The sequence below is a fragment of the Chinchilla lanigera genome, unplaced genomic scaffold (genome assembly GCF_000276665.1).
Source record: "Chinchilla lanigera isolate Chin_1 unplaced genomic scaffold, ChiLan1.0 scaffold00087, whole genome shotgun sequence".
Lineage (NCBI taxonomy): Eukaryota > Metazoa > Chordata > Mammalia > Rodentia > Chinchillidae > Chinchilla > Chinchilla lanigera.
This window is the reverse complement of record NW_004955488.1, coordinates 5,529,108-5,549,942: the sequence shown is the minus strand read 5'-3', so window position 1 is coordinate 5,549,942 and position 20,835 is coordinate 5,529,108. Positions and strand designations below refer to the sequence as shown.

Here is a 20,835-nt window from a genome sequence, read left to right as displayed (position 1 = left end):
ACCTCACTTAAGTTTTATGCTTTGACAGACTCCTGAGTTGCAGGAAGGTCATGGTAAGTTTAAATGTAAATCAGCCCACTTGGTATGTTGGATACCCAATACTTTATTCACATTACAACCTTGTCAGAAGCGCAAATGTGGCGAGCTCTAAATATTGAGTTTGCTCTTGACCTTGACTACTACCTTCCCCAAAAGGAATCTTAGGACCTTTTGGGTATGAAGCTTATTGTGACCCAGGGAGTGTTCAAGTTTTCTTTTTCTGGGAGCCTTCTTTCAATAGCAGCGATACTGCAGTTTTCTCACAGGTCAGTGTGTGCTTACTACTCAAGTATTTTCAAACTCAACCATACATTTCTTTGGGATATACTCAAAGGTGATACAATATAAAGACAGCAAAAAAAAAGATTAACATAAAAGTCAGGATGGGTATACAGGAGGATTTTAAAGTACTGGTAGTATTTCTTAAATGAATGGTTGGGTCCCTGGGTGTTCATTTCATTAATTAATAAAATAATATGTGCTATGGTCTTCAAAACAAGTTTGACACATTTCCCAATAAAAACTAGTTACCCTGTGTCATGTCACACAGCAGTTTAAGCTAAGAGGATTGAATCAATCAAAACCAAACAACTTTTTCTAACCTTACCTAATTCTGCAAATTATAACTGTAGTGAAGTGTTACATAGAGGACAGAGTACTATAGCATCTTATCATATGAGATAAACTTATTCTATGGAGCCCAGAAACGGCTGTTGACAAAGTAGTATTTGATGTGAAATGCCATGAAAAAGAATTAAATGGAATGAAAGGATGCTCTCTCAGGGCGAAAGAGCAGTTCTTCGTCTTGTTTTTTTTTTTTTTTTTGTCTTTTTGAGACAGGGTTTTATGATGCAGTCCAGGTTGGACTTGCATTCACTTTGTAGCCCAGGCTGGCCTCAAACTCACAGTGATCCTCCTGCCTCGGCCTCCTGAGTGCTGGGATTACAGGCGTGCCACCATACCTGGCACAGAACTTTCTTAAAGACAAGGTTCATGTATTACACATATTTTACTTCACATAGTATTATGAACATAGTTTGTATGTGTGGATGTAGAGAAATTAGAATCCATGTGTACTGTTGGTGAAATGTAAAACAGTGTATCCACTATGGGAAATCTGCTGCAGGTTCTTCAAAAAAATTAAAAATAGAACTACCACATGACAGAAATCCCATCTCTGAGCATCCAAATGAATGAAAAGGAATCTTAGAGATATTTGCACTTCCACATTCACTGAAGCTTTATTCATAGTAGCCAAGTAGCAGAAATAATCTGTGTCTATCTACAGATGAAGGGATAAAGAAAATGTGTTTCATATGCACAATGGAATATTATTAACCTTAAAAAATGAAATCTCTTCACATGCTATGAGATGGATAAATCCTAGGAACATTACACTCAGGGAAATAAGCCAGTCACAGCAGGAAAATTCCACAGGATTCCATTCACAGATGATCCCTAAAGCACTCCGACACATAGAAGAAAGTGGAACAGGGGCTGCTAGGGGCTAGTGAGAAGGGACGGGGAATCAGTATTTAGTTGAATAGTTTCAGTTATGCAAGACAAAACCACACTCCAATCTGCTGTACATTAATGTGCATATAATTAACAATATTGTAGGGTACGCTTCAGAATTTAAGAGGATAGACTTTACATTACTATAAAAATTGAGTGTTTTCCTCTAGAGTGCTAATGCCACATGGCCACTTATGAGAAAAACCCAAGGTTTGGGGCCTAAAGTAAACAGCAATACTTTGACATCCTGCCCTCAGGGCTGGAGTTCCAGCTGCCAGGGCTGACATCACCGTTACAGGCCTCACTCACCCTCATCTGCAGGCCTGCCTTCCAACCCCCAGCATCTGCTCTGAATGCCCAACTTCAAGCCTGAAAGCCCTCAGAGGTGACAGCAGAAGAAGGGGAGAGATGGCCTGAGGCAGCTCCGCTTCCACTTCGTTCTTCTGTACTTCAGAAACTCACACATACACATCATGTAATGATCCCATAACGGGAATCAGTTGTTCCCAAACTTAGTTATAAAGCACAAAGCTTTTTACCAGTAAGTTTTTCATAGGTATCTTTTAGCAGGTGTCATAAATGTCCTTCAATTAGCTGTTTTGGGGGGTTTTATGATGAATGGGTGTTAGTCACTTTTTTTCTATAATTAATTTTTAAATTACTGTTTTAAATGTATGTATCGGGGTACAGTGTGATAATTTAATATGTGTATATAATGTGTAATGAACAACAGTTGTTACTGATCATCATTATTCTACTCTCTATTTCTGTTAATCTTTTTTTGTACTTTTACATAGCTATTGCCAAGGGGTTTTAGAAATAAAGAGACCCAGGGGCTGGGGATTTAGCTCAGCAGCACAGCGCCTGCCTGGCAAGCACAACGTTGTGAGTTCGATTCCCCGTACCGGAAAAAAACCAAAACCAAAACCAAAAAAAAAAAGAAATAAAGAGACCCAATTATGTACATACTAAATTTATTGATTTGAATCTGAAACTCTCTTTTTTAAATATTAAATAATACCTCCATGAAGTTAGGATTCACATTTATCTTTTTCATTCATTTAGGACTGAGCATTAAGTCTCACATGCAATAGGCACTCAATAAGTATTTACTTCATAAATTATACCTAACTTCTTAATTTAGTGGCCTACTTCCTTGTTCAAATGACTGTTTTCATTTTGCTTTTCAGTAACCCACTGACACAAACAGAGCTACACTGCTAGAGACTTATCATACTGTAATTACAGGCTTACAAATACTTACATTTTACATGTGATTTACATTTTATTCCTATTCCCATCTTTTTACATTTCCATTTCGTTCGTTTAAACTGCAAGCCTTGGTATCTCTTACTGTGTGAACAAGTAAGCGCTCATTCAACCCTAATTTATTAAGTCTCTAAAGTATTAGTCACTAAGAGCTATGAACATAAATAAGAACTATGCTGCTTTCACAGTTCCCACTCTATTTCGGTGGAAACATTCAAGCAAATAATTGCAGTACAATGTGATAAACTTTTTAAACTCCCTAGTTCAGCAGGCCAAAATAAATGGCAACATAATTATCACTATCTCTTAAACCAGGCAAAAAGATAATGACAGTGACAGAAAGAAGCTGTTGATGTGGAGAAAGCAAGATGGAAAGCATAAAGCCAAATGAACTTATTCATAAGCCATGCAAAGTTTATGGAAGGATAAAACTGTGATGAACTTTTCATGAGATTATGCAGTTACTGATAACAGTAATACCTTAGTGACATAATACGATTTGTCTCCAGCTAAATTTCTTAAAACTTTCCTTATTTTCTAAAGGCTTTGCTTTTGATGTGTTTGGTATTTGACTGGTTTAGAACAACTCCATTTCTGAGAAAAAAATTGTAACATGGTAAGCACTAAATAAGGTATACAGAACGTGTTAAGACCACAGCAGAAGAAATGCCTGATATCCTAGGGAAGCTATTTATGGTATAAGGAGGGAAGAAGAAGGGACGAGCAGATAGGTACTAAAAGCAAACAAAATAAAAAACATTTCATTTTAATAATACTACCACAGCTAGAAATGGTAAGCAATTATTAGAAATCTTATGGAAATCGTACCATTTCAAACTGAGGCCAACTGACTATAGAGTTAGTAGTGACTTTTCTATTGTCAGAATCCATGAATGCTTTCTAATTAATCAATTTTCAACGGCTCCGTAAATACTTTGTCTTGCTGGACTGATGTTATTGTAGATGACAGCTATTTCCTGATCTAAACCTCTCACTGTCTACACAATCTTGTGCTGGAAATAATTTAAGTCTACTGCAATAGCTGTAAAATACTGTCTGATTCCCATCCCGTGCAACACACGGATAAACACCATCTTTTCTTTCTTTTCTCCTTGAAAGTTTTCCAGAAATATATAGGTGTAAGAATTCCAGTAAAATATAGTGCTGTAAGCAAAAGATATTATAGTGAAAGTATAAATCAAAGAAAAACATTAGATGATAAAAAGGCACTAAGAAAATTCAGGCCTTTAGAAGAAAAAGAGATTTAAAAAAAATTTAAAGAACAGAAAAATAAAAGAGAATTAGTACAAAAGATAAAGGGAAACTATCCTACATAAAATTAGGGTGTTATGGATAAGGCCAGAAATATTATTCTATGTCTTTATTATGAGAAAGATAAGTACAGAGAAGGGATTTCTGGAGGTGAAACCTTTTTGGGAGGATACCTTTCCTAATCAATGTATAAATATTAAGAAGACAAACACTCTAGGCACTCCTTAATGCTATTTTAAAATGAAACAAATCTTAAGGAGGAAAAGACAGAGAAAACAGAAACAACACTCAAAACTAACAAACATGCTTTTTTTGCCCGTTTCAGACTGCTGGAGGGGAAACTCATTTAGACCCATGAACAGTACGTGGATCTAACCAATACTTATGAGCCTTTCATGTGTTGCGCATCCCATCAACCACACTGTTCCATAATTTTCATATTAATATTTAGTGTGATAGAGTGTTCTGGGGTACACTGGCCGGAAATACCTTACACTTTACAGATGTAACTTATCAGAGGTGTTCAGAGAGTGAAATAAGACTCAAAACCTGTGGAACATACACAAGGTGAAGTAATCGCACTGGAAGTGGCCCGGGTGGAGGAAGGACTGCACACCTCACACTCTTCAGGGTCACTGCAAAGCACTGCAGATTTCTTTGGCTACATGAACAAGAAAAATAAGATATTCTAAATTAAATGTAAAAGCAAAACTCACCAGCACATCGGGAATAAAAAAGATCTCGAGAAGTCGCACTTGGTTTACATTTCAGACATGGCGGAGAAGAGCTTGTTATTTGGACAGAAGGTGAGAAAAAAGTGTGAAGGGCAGTTTTGATACTTTTCCCTTCTTCTGTCCACAATGTAGTTTTCGTTTGTCACTTTGACTGTATAATTTAAATAAAAGTGTGCAGTTCCTTAAAATCTTTCTGGTATGATGCTATGAAAATAGATGGATAATGTTTTCACAAAAAGCTACAATTACATATCAAGGAGGTCTATTTTTTTCCCCCAAACCAGTATCCTCCTTTTGTAGACTGGTATCTGCTATGAGCAATTTACTTTCAGAAGACTTTTCCTTTTTATGTACTATCCGGTCATGCACACTTCACAGCTGCTACCAGAACCTAGAAAATGAACTGGTAGCAACAATGATTAAATCTGGACTTATAGTCAAGAAAAAACAGAATCACAGTCTCTAGGAAAAGGCTGAAGAACAGAAGGTTCTCTAATTGGGCAGTTCTGAAGTACAAATTGTCACAGTGTGAAAAACAGCATCACTTTTTAAGTGTCACTGGTTATATGTAGTATTTTGCCAAACAATTGGCCTAGCAGTTGAACTCTGATTTATGTTAATTTTGGTAAGAACCAAATCTCTTCCGAACAATATTTAGTCAATGGAGAGTAATAATCACAGAGCTTGGTTCGAAAAGACTTATCCATAAATTAAGACTATCTTGTAGAATATCTTTCTCCCTTAAAAAGAAAAAGAAGGCAATAAAATTTCCACTTCCTGGTGAGTAAATCAAGATCAAACTGAGTAAACTGAACAACCACACTCACTTGAAAGTATAAACATCAAATGGAGTAAGTTTCTGGAACAAGAAGAGGCTAAATTCAAATGTCACAGTATCTGTATTGTTAAGATTTCAGAGATTAAGTAGAATGTAATAGAGGTTGAATAATGAGTTGGTGCCTTGAAATTACCTATGGAAGAATCTTGGTATCACTATCAATAAACTAATAGATGAGGCACTCCGGACCAGTCTGGAGACCAGCTGCCACAGCAAGTAGTCAGCAAGTGACACATTACGAAGTCTGCATTTAGCTCACAGATTACTAGGTCAAACAATGAAAAGGCTTTGGAAAAACAATTGTTAAGATCCAAGAAAGGAGATCTCCCTGTTGCCATAAAGGACATCTGTGGTCTTTTCAACATAGCATCTGCTCTGAGTTTTCAAGCTGTAAAACACTCTCAAAGGTCAGAAAATGTGGAACAGCACATCTGACTACATAACTGCAACTACTGGATGCTAAGAGTGCAGCACAGACTCCTAATTCTCAACTACTGTCAGCTGTGATGACAGTACACTCCTAACTGGGGGCAAAAAAGGTGCTCCTGGCAGAACAGAGTACAAAGTAGCAGAAGCAGAGACACCCAAGGACTACAGAGTAGTTCTGAAAAGTAATCATGGTTACTGTTTGATAATTTATTTCTTACGCCCTTCCTTGTCTTCTACCTATCAGTCAAAATGCTATTTCTGAGGCCCTTTCTTACCCTCAACTCATCAGTCAAGAAGTCAGGCCTGGAGAAAATGTTTCCATAAAGTTTAGGTCAAGAGAATTTATTGAAAAGAGGAAGTTATAACATTACTATTAAGCAAGTAATTTTCAATGAAACACACCAATGAAATTAAATTTTGCAACATTTAAATCTCTTCTATACCAGTGATGGTAAACCTTTGGTGTTGTCAATGGGAACCAACAACCTGCTGTGGCATGGGTGCCACAGGTTTGCCACCACTGTTCTACAGCACCCTAAATAATTGATAAGCATTTTATTTTCAAGTGATAGATTTGTTTACCAATCATTATTTGTATTTACTATTCATTCTGATATTTACAATCTTTCTTCAAATTACTTTGTAATACCCAGCAAAGCTAAAACTTTGAGTCCTTTGAGATAGTTATTTAAAACATGAGAAAAATAAGGTAGAAATAATTCTTTAAATGATATAGAAAAGTACTATATAAAATTAATGATTAAAAACATTTGTTGTAACAGTTTTAAATTTCTTTATTATGATGTCTATTTTTCCAGAAAAGAAATAAAGAACAAAGAAATCATACGCAGTATTAACAAGGAGCTATTTGGGTTTTATATAAATAAAATTACATAGCAACTAAAATTAGAAAAAGAGTATTTTTTTCTTCTGGCACATTTCCTTTTGGCCTTTCAATCAATCACTGGCTAAGATTTATCTGGCTTTCTCTGTGTTCTCTCATTTCTTCATGTCTCTTTCTGTAATTATCTTTTCTCCCCATCCTTTGATTATCAGATTTTTTTTCCTAGGTTAACTAATCTCACATCTAAATATTTTAAAAGTAATATTATTTTATTAATTCTAAATCAAAGTGAATCAAAATATAAAACTGAATCAATATATAACTTCAGTATGTATAATTATTTTTCAAAAAATCCCTTAGGTCCTCATACAAGGAAAACTTCAGCTGTTGAGAATTAATATTCATAGGTTTGGTTTGTCCATAACCTTCATGAGAATGAAGAAAGTGATTCTATTTAGAAAATTCAGTCCTTTAAAGTACTTAACTTATTTGGCCTTTTAAAATTCTTTCAAACATCTTGCTATCTCAAAAGCAAAATAAAGCCTGATGTCTTGGCTTTTCCAACCGGCAGCATGAGATAAAATAGATGAAGAAACTTCCTTTACTAAAGGAAGTTCAAAGGGACAATTAAATCCATGGTGTAATACCAGTTATTTTAATACCTCTGTGTTTCTTAAAAGTAGACTTACAAAAGAAAGCATACTTGACAATAAATATACACATAAAAACATACTCCAGGGCAAGAAAGAAACCTTTTTCCTTGTTAAGAGCACAAAGCTATTTTTGGTTTTTTTGGTCATAAGCAACAGGCTTCCTTGAAGATTTTGACAGTCTTCAAAAAGAATAAACTTTCCATGAAGTACAAATCACCAATATTTAACATTAACTAGCATTTTAGTATCCCCACTATGAGAAAAAAATGCTAAACAGTTCAAATTTCCAGCATTTTTTAATAACAAAAGTGAACTATTCATGCTCAGTATGGCTTTATATAGATGTTTTTTATTATTTTATAATACTTTTAAAATTAGTAAAATCAGATTTAATAGTAATGCTTTAGAATATTTCATTAATCATTTCATTTACTAACTACACGGAATGAATAAAACAGGATACAAGTTGATTATACCTTATCCAAAATGATTGGGAACAAGAAGTATTTTGGATGTCAGATTTTTTTTTCAGATTGTAGAATACCTGCATATGCCATAATACCAATTCTAAAAATAAAATTCATTTATGGTTTTTATATATACCGTATATACACAGCCTACAGGTGATGTTATGCAATACTTTTCGTGCACATCTGTTTTAACTACAAACATTCACATGAAGTATAGAATTTTCTGCTTGGTTTTCAAAAAGACTTCTGATCTTAAAATATTTCAGATGTCAGATTTTTAGATTAGAGATGCTTGACCTGTATACTATATTGAAAAAGCTGACAGCTTAAACCCTTGAATACTGGTGTTTCACCTAAGAGTAGAAGTAAATAACAACTGCTACAATATACCTATTTTATACCTTCCTACATTGCCCTCTGGTTCTTTGTTTTCTAATTAAATTAACTCAACCCTCCTCACCCAAAATAAAATAAAGGTAAAAACAATGCTCTCAAAATGCATACTATAAAATTTTATCATAAAATATCTTTGTAATTATAGCACAAATTGTGTGTATACATGTACTGTGTATCTTTCTTTTTTTTTTTTTTTTTTACTGTGTATCTTTCTGAAGTATATCTTTCATGTTATCATTGATTCTGCTTCTACTGCTGATCATTTTCATGGCACTTTCGTAAATCTTTTTTATGTGTTCCTTGTAAAAAATCCAAAAAACAGTATCTATAATCAAGCTTATTTTACTTAGCCCCAAATATATTATAATCATACCACTTAATATTTTAATTTACAATGAAAAGAATTACTGACCATTGCAATTTTCCTTCACATTTTCTTTTTCAACTTGAAAATATTCCCTTGCTTACCTGGTGCATGTAATAAACTAGCTTCTACTCTGTGGGGAATTCTTGGAGGAATTTTCATAGATGCACGAATCTGGTAAAAACTAAAAGCAAAATAAACAAGGAAATTATTTCAAAAACACATTTCAAAATATGCTATGCTGTAATTTCTACATTTTTATCTATTAAAATAATAAAGTTGACATAATTATATCAGTTTCCCATAATATTGGATAAAAACATTCTCACAACCACATATCAAATATACAATGGAAATGGAAACCCAGCAGGTATCAAGATGAATGAGACAAACAGAAGCAATACATAGGGTATTTCTTGCTTTATATGAGAGAATCAAGAATGAATTTAGGTATATACTGGCCGGCTGAGTATTTTTTTTTTTTGGTACCGGAAATCAAACTCAGGACCTTGTACTTGCCAGGAAGGCAATGTGTTGCTGAGCTATAGCCCAGGCAAGTATTTAATATTTATTTTTCTTTAATACTTTCCTAGAGCATGTTAAATTATTAAATCTGCAAATAATACAAAAACTGGAGAGGATACAGAGTCTGGTCACAAAAGGAGAATTGAAGAATTAGTAAAGGAAAGGGTAAAGGGCTAGGAACATGACCAAACTCTATAGAGATAGAGGATTAGTTGAAATTAAGATGAGGTCTGCTTCAACACATGAGATAAGTAAGAACAAAAGATCAAATCAGCTGACCCAGAAGAATAAAATTATCTAGGAACCCCTTAACAATAATAATGGGGAATTTCATCATTTTACTTTCCTCAGTGGACAGATCATCCAGGGAGAAAATTAACAAACATCTAAGTTGAACCATAACAATTAATAAACATCTAAGTTGAACAAACCAAAAGTTAGTACAAGGAAAGAAATAATAAAGATCAGGGTGTAAGGAAATAAAATTGAAGCTAAAAAAGCAAAACAAAAGATCAATGAAACAAAGACTTGATTTTTTTGAAAGAATAAACAAAATTGAAAAGTCTTGAGTGAGACTGACAAGGTAAAAAGGGCAGAACTAAATAAATAAAATCAGAGATGAAAAATGAGACATTACAACTCAAACCCTAGAAATAAAGGTAATGAGAAACTACTATAACTGTATGCTAAAAAACTTAAATAAATGAATTTCTGAACACATACAACCTAATAAAACTGAATCAAGAGGAAATAGGAAATCAAGAGATAAATAATGAATAATGAGATTAAAGTGGTAATTAAAAAATCTCCCATATAAAAGAAATCAGCTTTGACAGCTCTGTTCATTTCCTTCCTCCTTTTTTTTTCTTTCCTAGTACCAGGCATTGAACCCAGGCCTTAACAGTGAGCTATATGCCCAGCCCTTTATTTTATTTTTTTATTTTAAGACAGGTTCTCCTTAAATTGCTAAATTATCTGCCTAGGCTGGGCTGGAACTCACAATCCTGCTTCCTCCTCCCTGAGTGCCGGGATTACAGGTGTGTGCCACCATGCTCGGCTCTACAAATATTTAAAGTAGAACTAATTACAATTCTTAAACCATTCCCCCAAAAAACTAAAATGAAAGGAACTCTTGCCAAAATATTTTATAACTTTACCCTGATACCAAAACCACACAAACATAACAACAACAACAAAAAACTACAGACTCACATTCCTGATGAACACAGATGCAAAAATTCAACCAGCCAGGCATGGTGGCACATACCTGCAATCTAGCTACCTGGGAGACTGAGGTAGGAGGACTGAATTCAACACCACTCTAGGCAACTTAGTGAGACACTGTCACTATAGTACTAAAAGTGTCTCCTTTAAGATCAGGCACAAGACAAGATGTCTATTTTCAGCATTCCTTTTTAATATAGTACTAGAAATCTTAGTAAGGGCTACGAAAGAGAAAAGGCATCTAAATTGGAAAAGAATTTTCCACATTTGTAGATGACATTATTCTACATATAAAAAACCTAAACAGTCCACCCAAAAGTCATTAGTATTTATTTATAAACAAATTCAGTAAAGTTGTGGGATACAAAATCAATGCACAAAAAACAGAAGCATTTTTACACATTAATACTAAACTTGCAGAACAAAACAATAAAGAAAACCTCATTCACAATAGCTATAACAGTAATAAAACATTTAGGAATAAACTTAGCCAAGAAAATTAAAGATCTCTATAATAAAAACTGTAATACACTAATGAAATTGTAAGAATGGAAAAAAGTGGAAAGATGGCCCATGTTCATGGATTAGAATAATCAATACTGTTAAAATGACCATCCTGCTCAAAGCAACCTACAGATGCAATGCCAATTCCCATCAAAATACTAACAGCTTTCTTTACAGAAACAGAACAATCCTAAAATTTATAGGCAAGAACAAAAAACCCAGAGCAGTCAAAGCAAGCCTGAGCAAAAAACAAAGAACAATGGTGGAGACACCCTAGTACCTGACTTCCAAATAAATCATAAAGCTGTAACCAAAACAGCATGTGTCTTAGCTATGTTTCTCCTTGCTGAGGAAAAATACCCAACACCCAAAGTCTAAGGATGAAGTTTATCTGGCTTACAGTTCATTGAGGTTTCAGGTCCATAGTTGGCTGGCTCCAAAGCAGAGTGACACATAGCAGAAAGGCATCACAGAGGAGATACAGTTCAATGCAGGCAGAAGACAGCCAAACTAAGCAAGGGTTGACCACAGCTCTTCCTATCCCTTGTATCTTATCCAGGCTACTTAAAGCGGGTAGCACTCACACCCTTAATCCTAGTGCTGTTAATCCTAGCACTGCACCATGAATCAATCCCAGTGTCACACACTCTAGATCCAGCAACCTCTAAAAAAGCTCCACTGATGACCACATGAAGCTTTAGGGGACTATCTAAACACAAACCATAACACCATAACAGCATTGTCAACAAGATAAAAGCAAAAACAAAAGAAACAGACACACAGACCCATAGAACAGAACTCAGAAGTTAATCACTCACAGAGCTAACTGATTTTTGACAATACTTATGCTGTAGATATCAGAGGCACAAGGGCCTGCCTAGTAAGCACGAAGTCCTGAGTTTAATTCCCAGTACCAAGCTGGAGATGTAGTTCAGGATGAACAGTCTGGGTGTACTTGCAATCAATCAATCAATCAATCAACCAAGCAAAGAAAATATACCACAAAAATAAAGATAAGAGATTACATATCAAACTAAGAAGGATCTGTATAGCAAAAGAATAATCAACAGAATGAAGAGACAATCTATACAATGGGAAAAAATATTTGCCAACTGTTTGTGACAAGAGATTGACATCCAAAATATACAAAACTCAAAAACTGAATGCTACTGAAGTACAAAAAGAATGAATGCTGTCATTTGCAAGAACCTGGACAAAACAAGTCATTACGTTACGTGAAAAGTTCACACACAGAAAGACAAATGCCCCATATTCTCGTTCATTTGTAGAAATCAGTACGTCAAACTCATAGAAAGATGGAACAGAACAGTGGTCATTAGAGCTGGGAAAGACAGGAGGAACTGGAGGGGGATGAAAAGAAGTTCAGTAAAAGGCAAAAAGCAGAGTGGAAGATTCACTTCTGGTTTTTCTTTCGCAAGTAAAATAAGTATTGCTTCAAACAACTTTTATTTCAAAACAACCAGAAAAAAGATTATGAAATTTTCAACACATAAAGTTAATACTGAAGAGATGAAATGCTTACCACTCTGATTTAATTATTGCACATTATGTACATGTATTAAAGTATCAAAATGTACACCATAAGGGTATACAGATGTCTCAATAAAAAAGAATATTAAAATGACACTTTCTCAAAGTTCCCATATCTTTAAAATATTTACAAATCCCTGACCCAGTCCATTTGCTTCCATCCCATTAAGCTTCGGCCTCATCCCATTCTCTTTCTCATCCCTTACAAATGTTCAAATTGTAACTTTTGTCTAAGTATTTAAAGGACAATATTTCCTCCCCTTAAAACTTTTTCAACAAAATATTTTAAATAAAGTAATTTGAGAAGTTTACCATATTTTGATCAGATTATACTTCTAATGTAATAAAAATCTTAGGATAGCTTGTTTTCATTTGTAAGACATACACTCATGCATACTCCATTTAATAACATCTACAATCAATGCCTTAGAATTTCCATTTTGTTTTTAAGAGTTTATAAAATCACTATACATAACAATATAAAATTAAAACTAACATTTAGGTTGTTACTATTTTAATTTTTTGTTCATCATTAAGGAAAAACAATGTAATTATCATAAAATTATACCAATAAACAGAAATCTGTTATTTTCTAAAGGCATGATTTCTTCAAATAAAATTTTTAAACACGGACTATCTAATGCACCCAACTTGCATAAACAAACACATACTTTTACAACACAACTAAAGATAAGTTGTGTTGAACCCAGCCTACCCCACTAGAAGATGAAGGATTATGTGTAACAGAGCTTAGGAGTCCTGGTGGAAGCCATTTTCAGCCTATAGCTGATACCCCAGCTAATCACAGGAGTCTGAGCAAGCTTAACCGATATCAGTCTAATGAGCCCTAACCAACCTCAAAACTCATGAGAAATAATGAATAGGTGTTAGGTCACTTTTTAAAAAGGAAGTTAAAATTTGTTTATAGAATATCTGATTACTACAAGCCCATATATCCTGGTTTGCCTGGATCAATTCTAATTTTCATCTCTAGCATATTACTAACGGATCCTGATTTGTTCAATAAATTATATGGTCCTTCTAGCATAAAGCTTGTATTTGATTTTCCTTTTGCAACTTGAATTATTCACATAGTTTATATGCTGTGAAAGTTTTTAAACTAGATGTGTTAAAATGTTCTTTTACTTCTATTTAACAACAGTCTCCATAATTCAAGAAAGACTGTTCTACTTAAATTAGAATCCTAAATGTGGTAGTATAAGTATACCCTAATATTAGGTAAGTTTTAGGATATTAGAAGACGAAAAAGGGCTATATTCACTAACAAAGATATTGAGATAGTCAGATATAAATATATAAAAATCAATGACTTCTTTTATACTAAAAAAATACAGAAAATAAAATGCAAGAAAACATTTGGATTAAAAAACTGTACAGGTGTAGTCAATTCTGCCATATAGAACACAACACAATGAGATAATCACTAAAATGAAGACATCTATTTTTCTATTCTTATTTCATACCTTGTTCATTTCCCACACTTGTTAAGTAAAACACTACTTTCAAGGATCATCTTAAGCAGGGGGATATAAAGAATTAAGAAAGGCTGTTTGTGAACAGTGTTCTGTTAAGCTCCATTATAGAGAATGATGTGAGCTGGGTGTGACGGCATCTGCCTGTAAGTCTAGCACTCTTGGAGGCTGACACACAAAAATTGCAAGGTCAAGTCCAATCTGGGCAACTTAGGAAGCCTCTGTCTCAAAATTTTAAAAAACGCTGGGAATGTAGCTCAGTGGCACAGCACCTGCCTGGCAAACATAAGGCCACAAGTTTGATTCCTGAAACCAAAAAAGGAAAAAAAAGTCAAAATTTAAAAAAAGGAGGGAGGGCTGGGGATGTAGCTCAGTGTGAAGGCCCTGGCTTCAATCCTCAGTGCCATGGAAAAAAAAAGGTATGTAAGAAAAAAAGCTGCAGAAGGCCACAAAAAGAGTCTCACAGGTGAAAGGTGAATAGGATGGCGCTTTACTACAAAAATTTACTTTGCTCTTCTATGAGTTTTTATTCAGGGCAATAATAAAAGTTCTTCTACTCAGATCTAGCCTTCCACATAAAAAGTAAGCTAGAATAGGCTCTGGCACTGCTAAATCTTCTAATTTTCAAGTGAGAAAGAACTCTTTAGCATCTACACAGAGGTACAACAGGTGGAGAAATGGGAAAAATAGATGTGTGCCTATTGTTTCTGTTGGAAAATCTGAATGTAGTTTTGGTTTTGAAGGGAAGAATAAGAAAACTGAAGCTATTGGCTAAAAGATGTTTGTGAATATTACTGCATTTCTTTGTTTAATTAAGTTTATTGGTATATTTTAGGTAAACATAATGATCACATTCATCATAGGGAATTTGTACCTGTACATGACATATCTTGATTCTTTTTTCCCATTCCCCTACCCACCCTTCAATCCCTCTTCCACTCCTTATTTACAAAAGCTTTGGCTGGGGATATTGCTCAGCGCACGGTGCCTGCCTAGCACCAGGTCCTAAGTTTGATTCCCAGTACCAAAACACACACTAGCACAAGGTCCTGAGTTTGGTTCCCAGTACCAACACACACACACCCCAAAACAACAAAAGCTTTGTTTCCATTTTTTTTCTTTCTTTTCACATTTTTTTCTTCTCCCTTCCTTCCTGTCCCCCTCCCTTCTCCCTAGCTCCCCTTATTATTTGACCATTTTCTTCCTATTTAACGGTATCTATTACACATTTTGGTCCTTTTAAAGATTTTTTTTTTTAAACAACAGAAGAGTACTCTGCCATAAAGAAGGATAAGCTTGAGACATTTATAGCTAAATGGATGTACCTGGAGACTACCTCATAAATAAAATAAACTGGACACACGTGTAAATATTACATTGTTTTTCTGGTGTGAGGAACAGAAAATGTAAGTTATTACTTTTTTATTCCCTTTTTCTTAGAACTCTACAGTATTTATAACATTGGGTCAAAATGAACTTATTAGAGGTAATAATTATGATTTTACTAAGCAAAGTAGTTTCACATGTAAGTAAATACAACTTTTTAGTCAAAAGAGTAATACTGCTAGCAGGGTATGAGGGTGCACACTTGTAATGTAAGTACTCTGGGAGGCTGAGGCAGAAGAATCACAAGTTCAAGCCTAGCCTGGGCAATTTAGCAAGAACCTGGAGGGAAGGGAGGGAAAGGGGATGAACAAAGGAATTAAAATGTGTTATGTACATGTACCAACTCTACACATGAAATGTGAACATTAAGTACTACAAACTTGCCCTAATAAAAAATAAACAGTAGAGACTTAACATAGGGTAAAGGCCCTGGGTTCAGTGCCCAGTACTGAAAAAAATAATATTATTTTACTTGGAAAGAGCAACTTTGTATTTTATATTTATTAGAAGTATAATGCACCCAATGCATGTAATATTTATAAGGTGTACTAATATTTTATTAGATTTTTATAATGTGAAGGTCAGAGGAAGTTACACAACAGAGATAAGAAAAGTACCTTACAAATGGCAGTTAATGGTTTTCAAATAATTATTTTTTTTATTAATGTAACTTAAGCAAACTGTTTTCTAGCTAAATTAGTCTCCAAATCCAACTCCAATACTGCATTTTTAAAAAAACAGCTATTAGCTTTGGGTAATTATGTTTCAAAGAAATAAATGCAAAACGTAACGTCTACACTGATTGTAAAAACGTGGCCAATTTTTTGTTTTTCCTTCTATCCATACCTTTTATAATGCAATCACATAAAGAACTGGAATGTTGACATTTTCTACCTCTTAAGTCTGGGTTGCTTTAGTATGACTTTTGCTGGCCAATACACTGAAACAGGGGTGACAGCGCATCAATTTCAGCCCCTAGGTGTAAAAGGGGGATCTTTGTACGCCGTTCTCTCTCTTTTCAGAGAAACTGCACGATGAAAGACTGTAGAACAGAGGTAAGGCTGCTTAGCCGAGGCCGTTCTGCAACACCTAGTACCCAGGCGACCTGCTAGCTCACTATGGATTGAGGCATGAACCAGTGAAGATGAGCCAAGCCAGCCAGATCAGCACAACTATTCAGATGATCCATGGACTTGTGAGCAAATACAAATGTTTATTACTGGACTGCCACTGAAGCTTTTGTTGTTGGCTACTGATAGCTGCATTACTGCAAGAATAAGTAACAAATACAGTAATGGCTATCTAGAATTGTTGTGTGCCAACTGTTGTGTGTTTGTAGGGATAAAGTCCTGGTTTCAATGACAGAACATGAAAAAATAACAAGGAAATTGTACAGGACTAGATATACAGTAATTCACATTATGCAGAGATGAAATGTGCTGTTAACAATAACCTAGAAAAGTCAGACATGTATCTAAGAAATTTTTGTTCTGACAAAGCTAATTTCCAAGCAAAAGCTGAAAATGTCAACTACCTGCTCTTAAGCACATACAAGATTGTGCAAGAAAGCAATCAGTCAAAGAAAACAGCAGTCATTTTACATGATGAATCTAAAGTGAACACAGAAGCACCAGGACATGCTGGTTGGAAAATAAAACTGCTTTTGTTTCCATTTCTTAAAAGATTTTCAAAATAAGATAAAGCTGATAGACAAAGATAAAAATCAAAGAAATAGCAGCAGAGTTTTTTACTAAAAGAATGAAGGCAGCATCTAAGTAGACAATCTTAGCTCAGCAAGACAGTTTTAAGGAAGATTTATGGAATAGATCCTACACGAATGCTGATCGTTAAAAGCAGCAACTATATTGTGAGAGCTGGAGTGTTTCAAAAAATCCGTGATCATGGTGTGGAAAGGACCACATCAGGCAAACAGAAAGCTCATTTTTTGTTTGCTTTCTAAAGATAGGCTCTTGTGAGGTAGCCCAGACAGACTGAACTTACGACTCTCCTGCTTCAGCATCCCAGATGCTGGAATTATAGACATGTACCAGCATGCTTAGCTTCATGTTTTGTAAGTGAGCTTTACTCGCCGAAAGGCAGTGTGGTGGCGAACAATTTATAATCCCAGGACTACACAGTGAGTTCAGGCCAGATCCCGTCTCAAAAAAAACAACAAACAAACAAACAAACAAAAACCGAAACATTCATTCTGGGTTCTCAATTGGCCCTATGACCTGCCTGGTTAAGAGACCACACTGGAAATAACAGTTTGTCAACTGAAGGGGCCTTGCATCTTCTGATCTCTTCCTTGGATTTCTGCTTCTGCCAAAGGACAAGCCCAAGCTGGCCTGCTTCATTTTTTCATCAAGATGGTAAAGCCAAAACAACAAAAAGAACATGTCACTTATTCTATACCTTCTGCTGGTCACAGTCCCACACCACCAGTCAGGATAGGCCTTCAGATTTGTATGCGGAGTTACCGCAAATGCCTCTAAACTGTTCCCTACGCTTCTACTTCTGCTGTGCAACCATCAACTTAATGTATCACAATCTCCAATGTGCTAATAAGTGCTTGTTGTACAGTGATAATTCTATTCTTACTTGGCAACTACTAGGGCTTACCTAAATCCATAGTGCCATTCTTCTCCAGACATTAAAACATTCCCTTTCTTTACTAGCTTCTGTAATTCTCCTAGAAAATATCAGATTCCCTAAATATTCTTAAAAAAAAAAATGTTTATTCCTACTTCTAAGACCTGGTTCTGCTACTCTCTCAACTCATTGTTCTCGTACTAAGAGGATCATTCACTGCACCCTTTGCCTCTCCAAGTCTTACTCATACTTTGATCTTATCTCTCCTACGACTTTCCCAGAGTAACAACTCAGAAAGAGGTCCTTCTGCTCCAATTCCCATTCTTCTCCTATACATTTTTATTGCAGTTTTATCTTGTATGCTTTGCACTTCTACCTAGCTGTTTTGCATGCATACATTATTATCCTCAATATATTATAAGCTTTTAAAGAACGAAAATGAGAACTTACATGTTTTCATTACAGTTTTCTTAATGGACAGTACAAACTCATAAATACATGTTAAACACATTCAGCATTATCTCTAATCCATGCGAACAATTCCTAAATATTTAACAAAATTTCTCAGAAAGTAATTACTTGAATATAGTTCACTGTTTTCCTTATAGACGCGAGAATAAAAGTAATTTAAAATTGTGTATCTTATGCAAAATATAGAATTTTCACATTAAAATACACACCCTCTCTGGAATAAATCCACATTGTAGAACTTGTTTAGCTCCACAGAGAATTCTACCATTGCTTGAACTTCAGTCATTTTTAATTTATACCCAGAAGACAAATCTGGTAACAGCACCTTGGTTAAAGAAAAAGGGAAAGGGAAATCATCAGAAAGACAACAAAAATGTCATTTATGAAAATGCAATTATTTAAACAAATTGCAGAGTATACTACATTTGCAGAAAATGAAGCAAATTACATCAGAGCGCCTAATTTAGCCTTATCCAACTAAATAGCACTAGAATCTCTACCTCTCAAATACCATTACTCTCTCTAATTTAAAATTTGTCCCATTAGATTGTTTTTCTAAGATTTGTTTAAATTGATGACATTTACTAGAACAAATTGCTAAAAAATAACTCGATTTTTATCTTATAAATAATAGTAAGTTTAAATCTGATTATTCTCTTCTCCTCCTACCTTCTACATGATAACTCCACAATCAAAATGAGAATCAACATTCTTTAATTCTCATACAAATCCAAGGAAAGCTTTTCTTTATTATACAAAGAAAGACTTTGTAAATAACTATTCACTTTTAAACTAAAAATATTTTTCCTTTATTATAAAAGCCTATGGTACTAATTTACAAAGAGGTTTCAAAAAAGCAGATGAATAAAAAAGAAAAATTTGCAATTCTATCCACTGAAATATGTATGTGTTCTATATTCTTCACATGTATGTGTATTAGTACACTTTTTTATAAAAGTGAGATCAAACCACATGCACACTTTATAACTTATTTAATTTTCTGGTGAACATCTAAGTCAATAAATGTAGTTGTACAATATTATTTTTAATTATAATTATACTGTGAACATATTATAACCATTCATTGATTGCTGGGTATTTCAACCGTTTCTATCTTTTTACTATTTCAGAAAAATACAGCTATCACCTTTATTAATGGTACATATTTTAAAAAGTAATTTGGAATAAAAAATGTTGGAAGACAATTCTCCATGAGTCTCTGTTATTTCTGCCTATCTTATAAGGAGAGACACTGATCATCTTTGTTCCATACCTTCTTGTCAAGGACATTTGTATAATGTATAGTCTTAAACATCAGAGACAGTACCTCATAACTTCTGGAACAAAGGGAAGCCGCATTTACTGTGCTATATAATAAAGTCTCCCTCAAAAGCAAAAGTCAAGTGTTCACTACAAAAAATTTTTGGCTCCATTAGCTCAGGGTTCCTCTCCTGTAAAACAATCTACCAATGTGCAGGTATTACCTGGATCCAGCTACTGCTGTGAGTCTAAATCATCTTTGTCTTTGATCCATAAATCTCTTGTCTTCTGTTAACACCCAAGGCCCAATGGCCGCCTACTTTGTTAGCTTGCAAGTGGAATAAAAATCTTAGACCCTTCATAGTTCTTAAAATGATTTTTCATTGAAATTTAGCAGATATTCCAATCTATGGAAAATTAAATGCAAATAGATGTCATATTCTTACCTCTGCTGATTAAAACTTCATCTTAACATTATTAAATAACCAATCTTGTTCTTCCAGTTACTGACTCTTGTTGTTAAAAATATATTGTTCCCCCTAAGAGAAAGAAACAGTAACATCTCAAAAGAAGTAGTACATAAAGAAATTTACCTTAAGCAAATTTGTTTCATTACTTAATATTTTCAATTTAAATAAAAAAATCTGTATCTTCCACATGGCTTATGAATAAATTACAATTTTGCTAACATCATCATCTATTATATCTCCATTAATAGAGTTTACGTATGCGTAATTCAAAGTACAATAAAAGTCATTTTTTAGTTCAGTACTTCAGTACCAATCCTTACAAATATACATTAAAAGCTTATTATTTTTTAAAATATAAACTATCATTTTAAAACAACTCTAAGAGTAGATGATTTATGAAAGGTTTTACATGTATTCGTATGTATGTATGTGTGCACAAAATGACCTATTTAAAATATTTTGACAAAAAGGCTGCCCATGCTTTTTCCTCACATTTCAGATATTGTTTAAATACACACATATTTTTTACCCGTGGC

The 20,835-nt window shown here is 34.3% G+C and overlaps 1 protein-coding gene across 2 annotated transcripts in view; it reads right to left on the bottom strand.

The window, feature by feature from the left end:
• The window catches only part of Fam135a (family with sequence similarity 135, member A), an 86,610-nt gene extending 66,246 nt beyond the window's left edge, over nucleotides 1-20,364 (bottom strand). For both annotated transcript variants that reach the window (XM_005404471.1, XM_005404473.1), the window contains exons 1-3: nucleotides 20,276-20,364; nucleotides 18,779-18,894; nucleotides 8,928-9,007 (exon numbers count right to left, since the gene is read on the bottom strand). In XM_005404471.1, the coding sequence (XP_005404528.1) occupies nucleotides 8,928-9,007; nucleotides 18,779-18,855 (157 nt within the window). In that variant the 5' untranslated portion in view covers nucleotides 18,856-18,894; nucleotides 20,276-20,364. The remainder of the gene's footprint in view (nucleotides 1-8,927; nucleotides 9,008-18,778; nucleotides 18,895-20,275) is intronic.
• Between the last annotated feature and the right edge of the window lie 471 nt (nucleotides 20,365-20,835).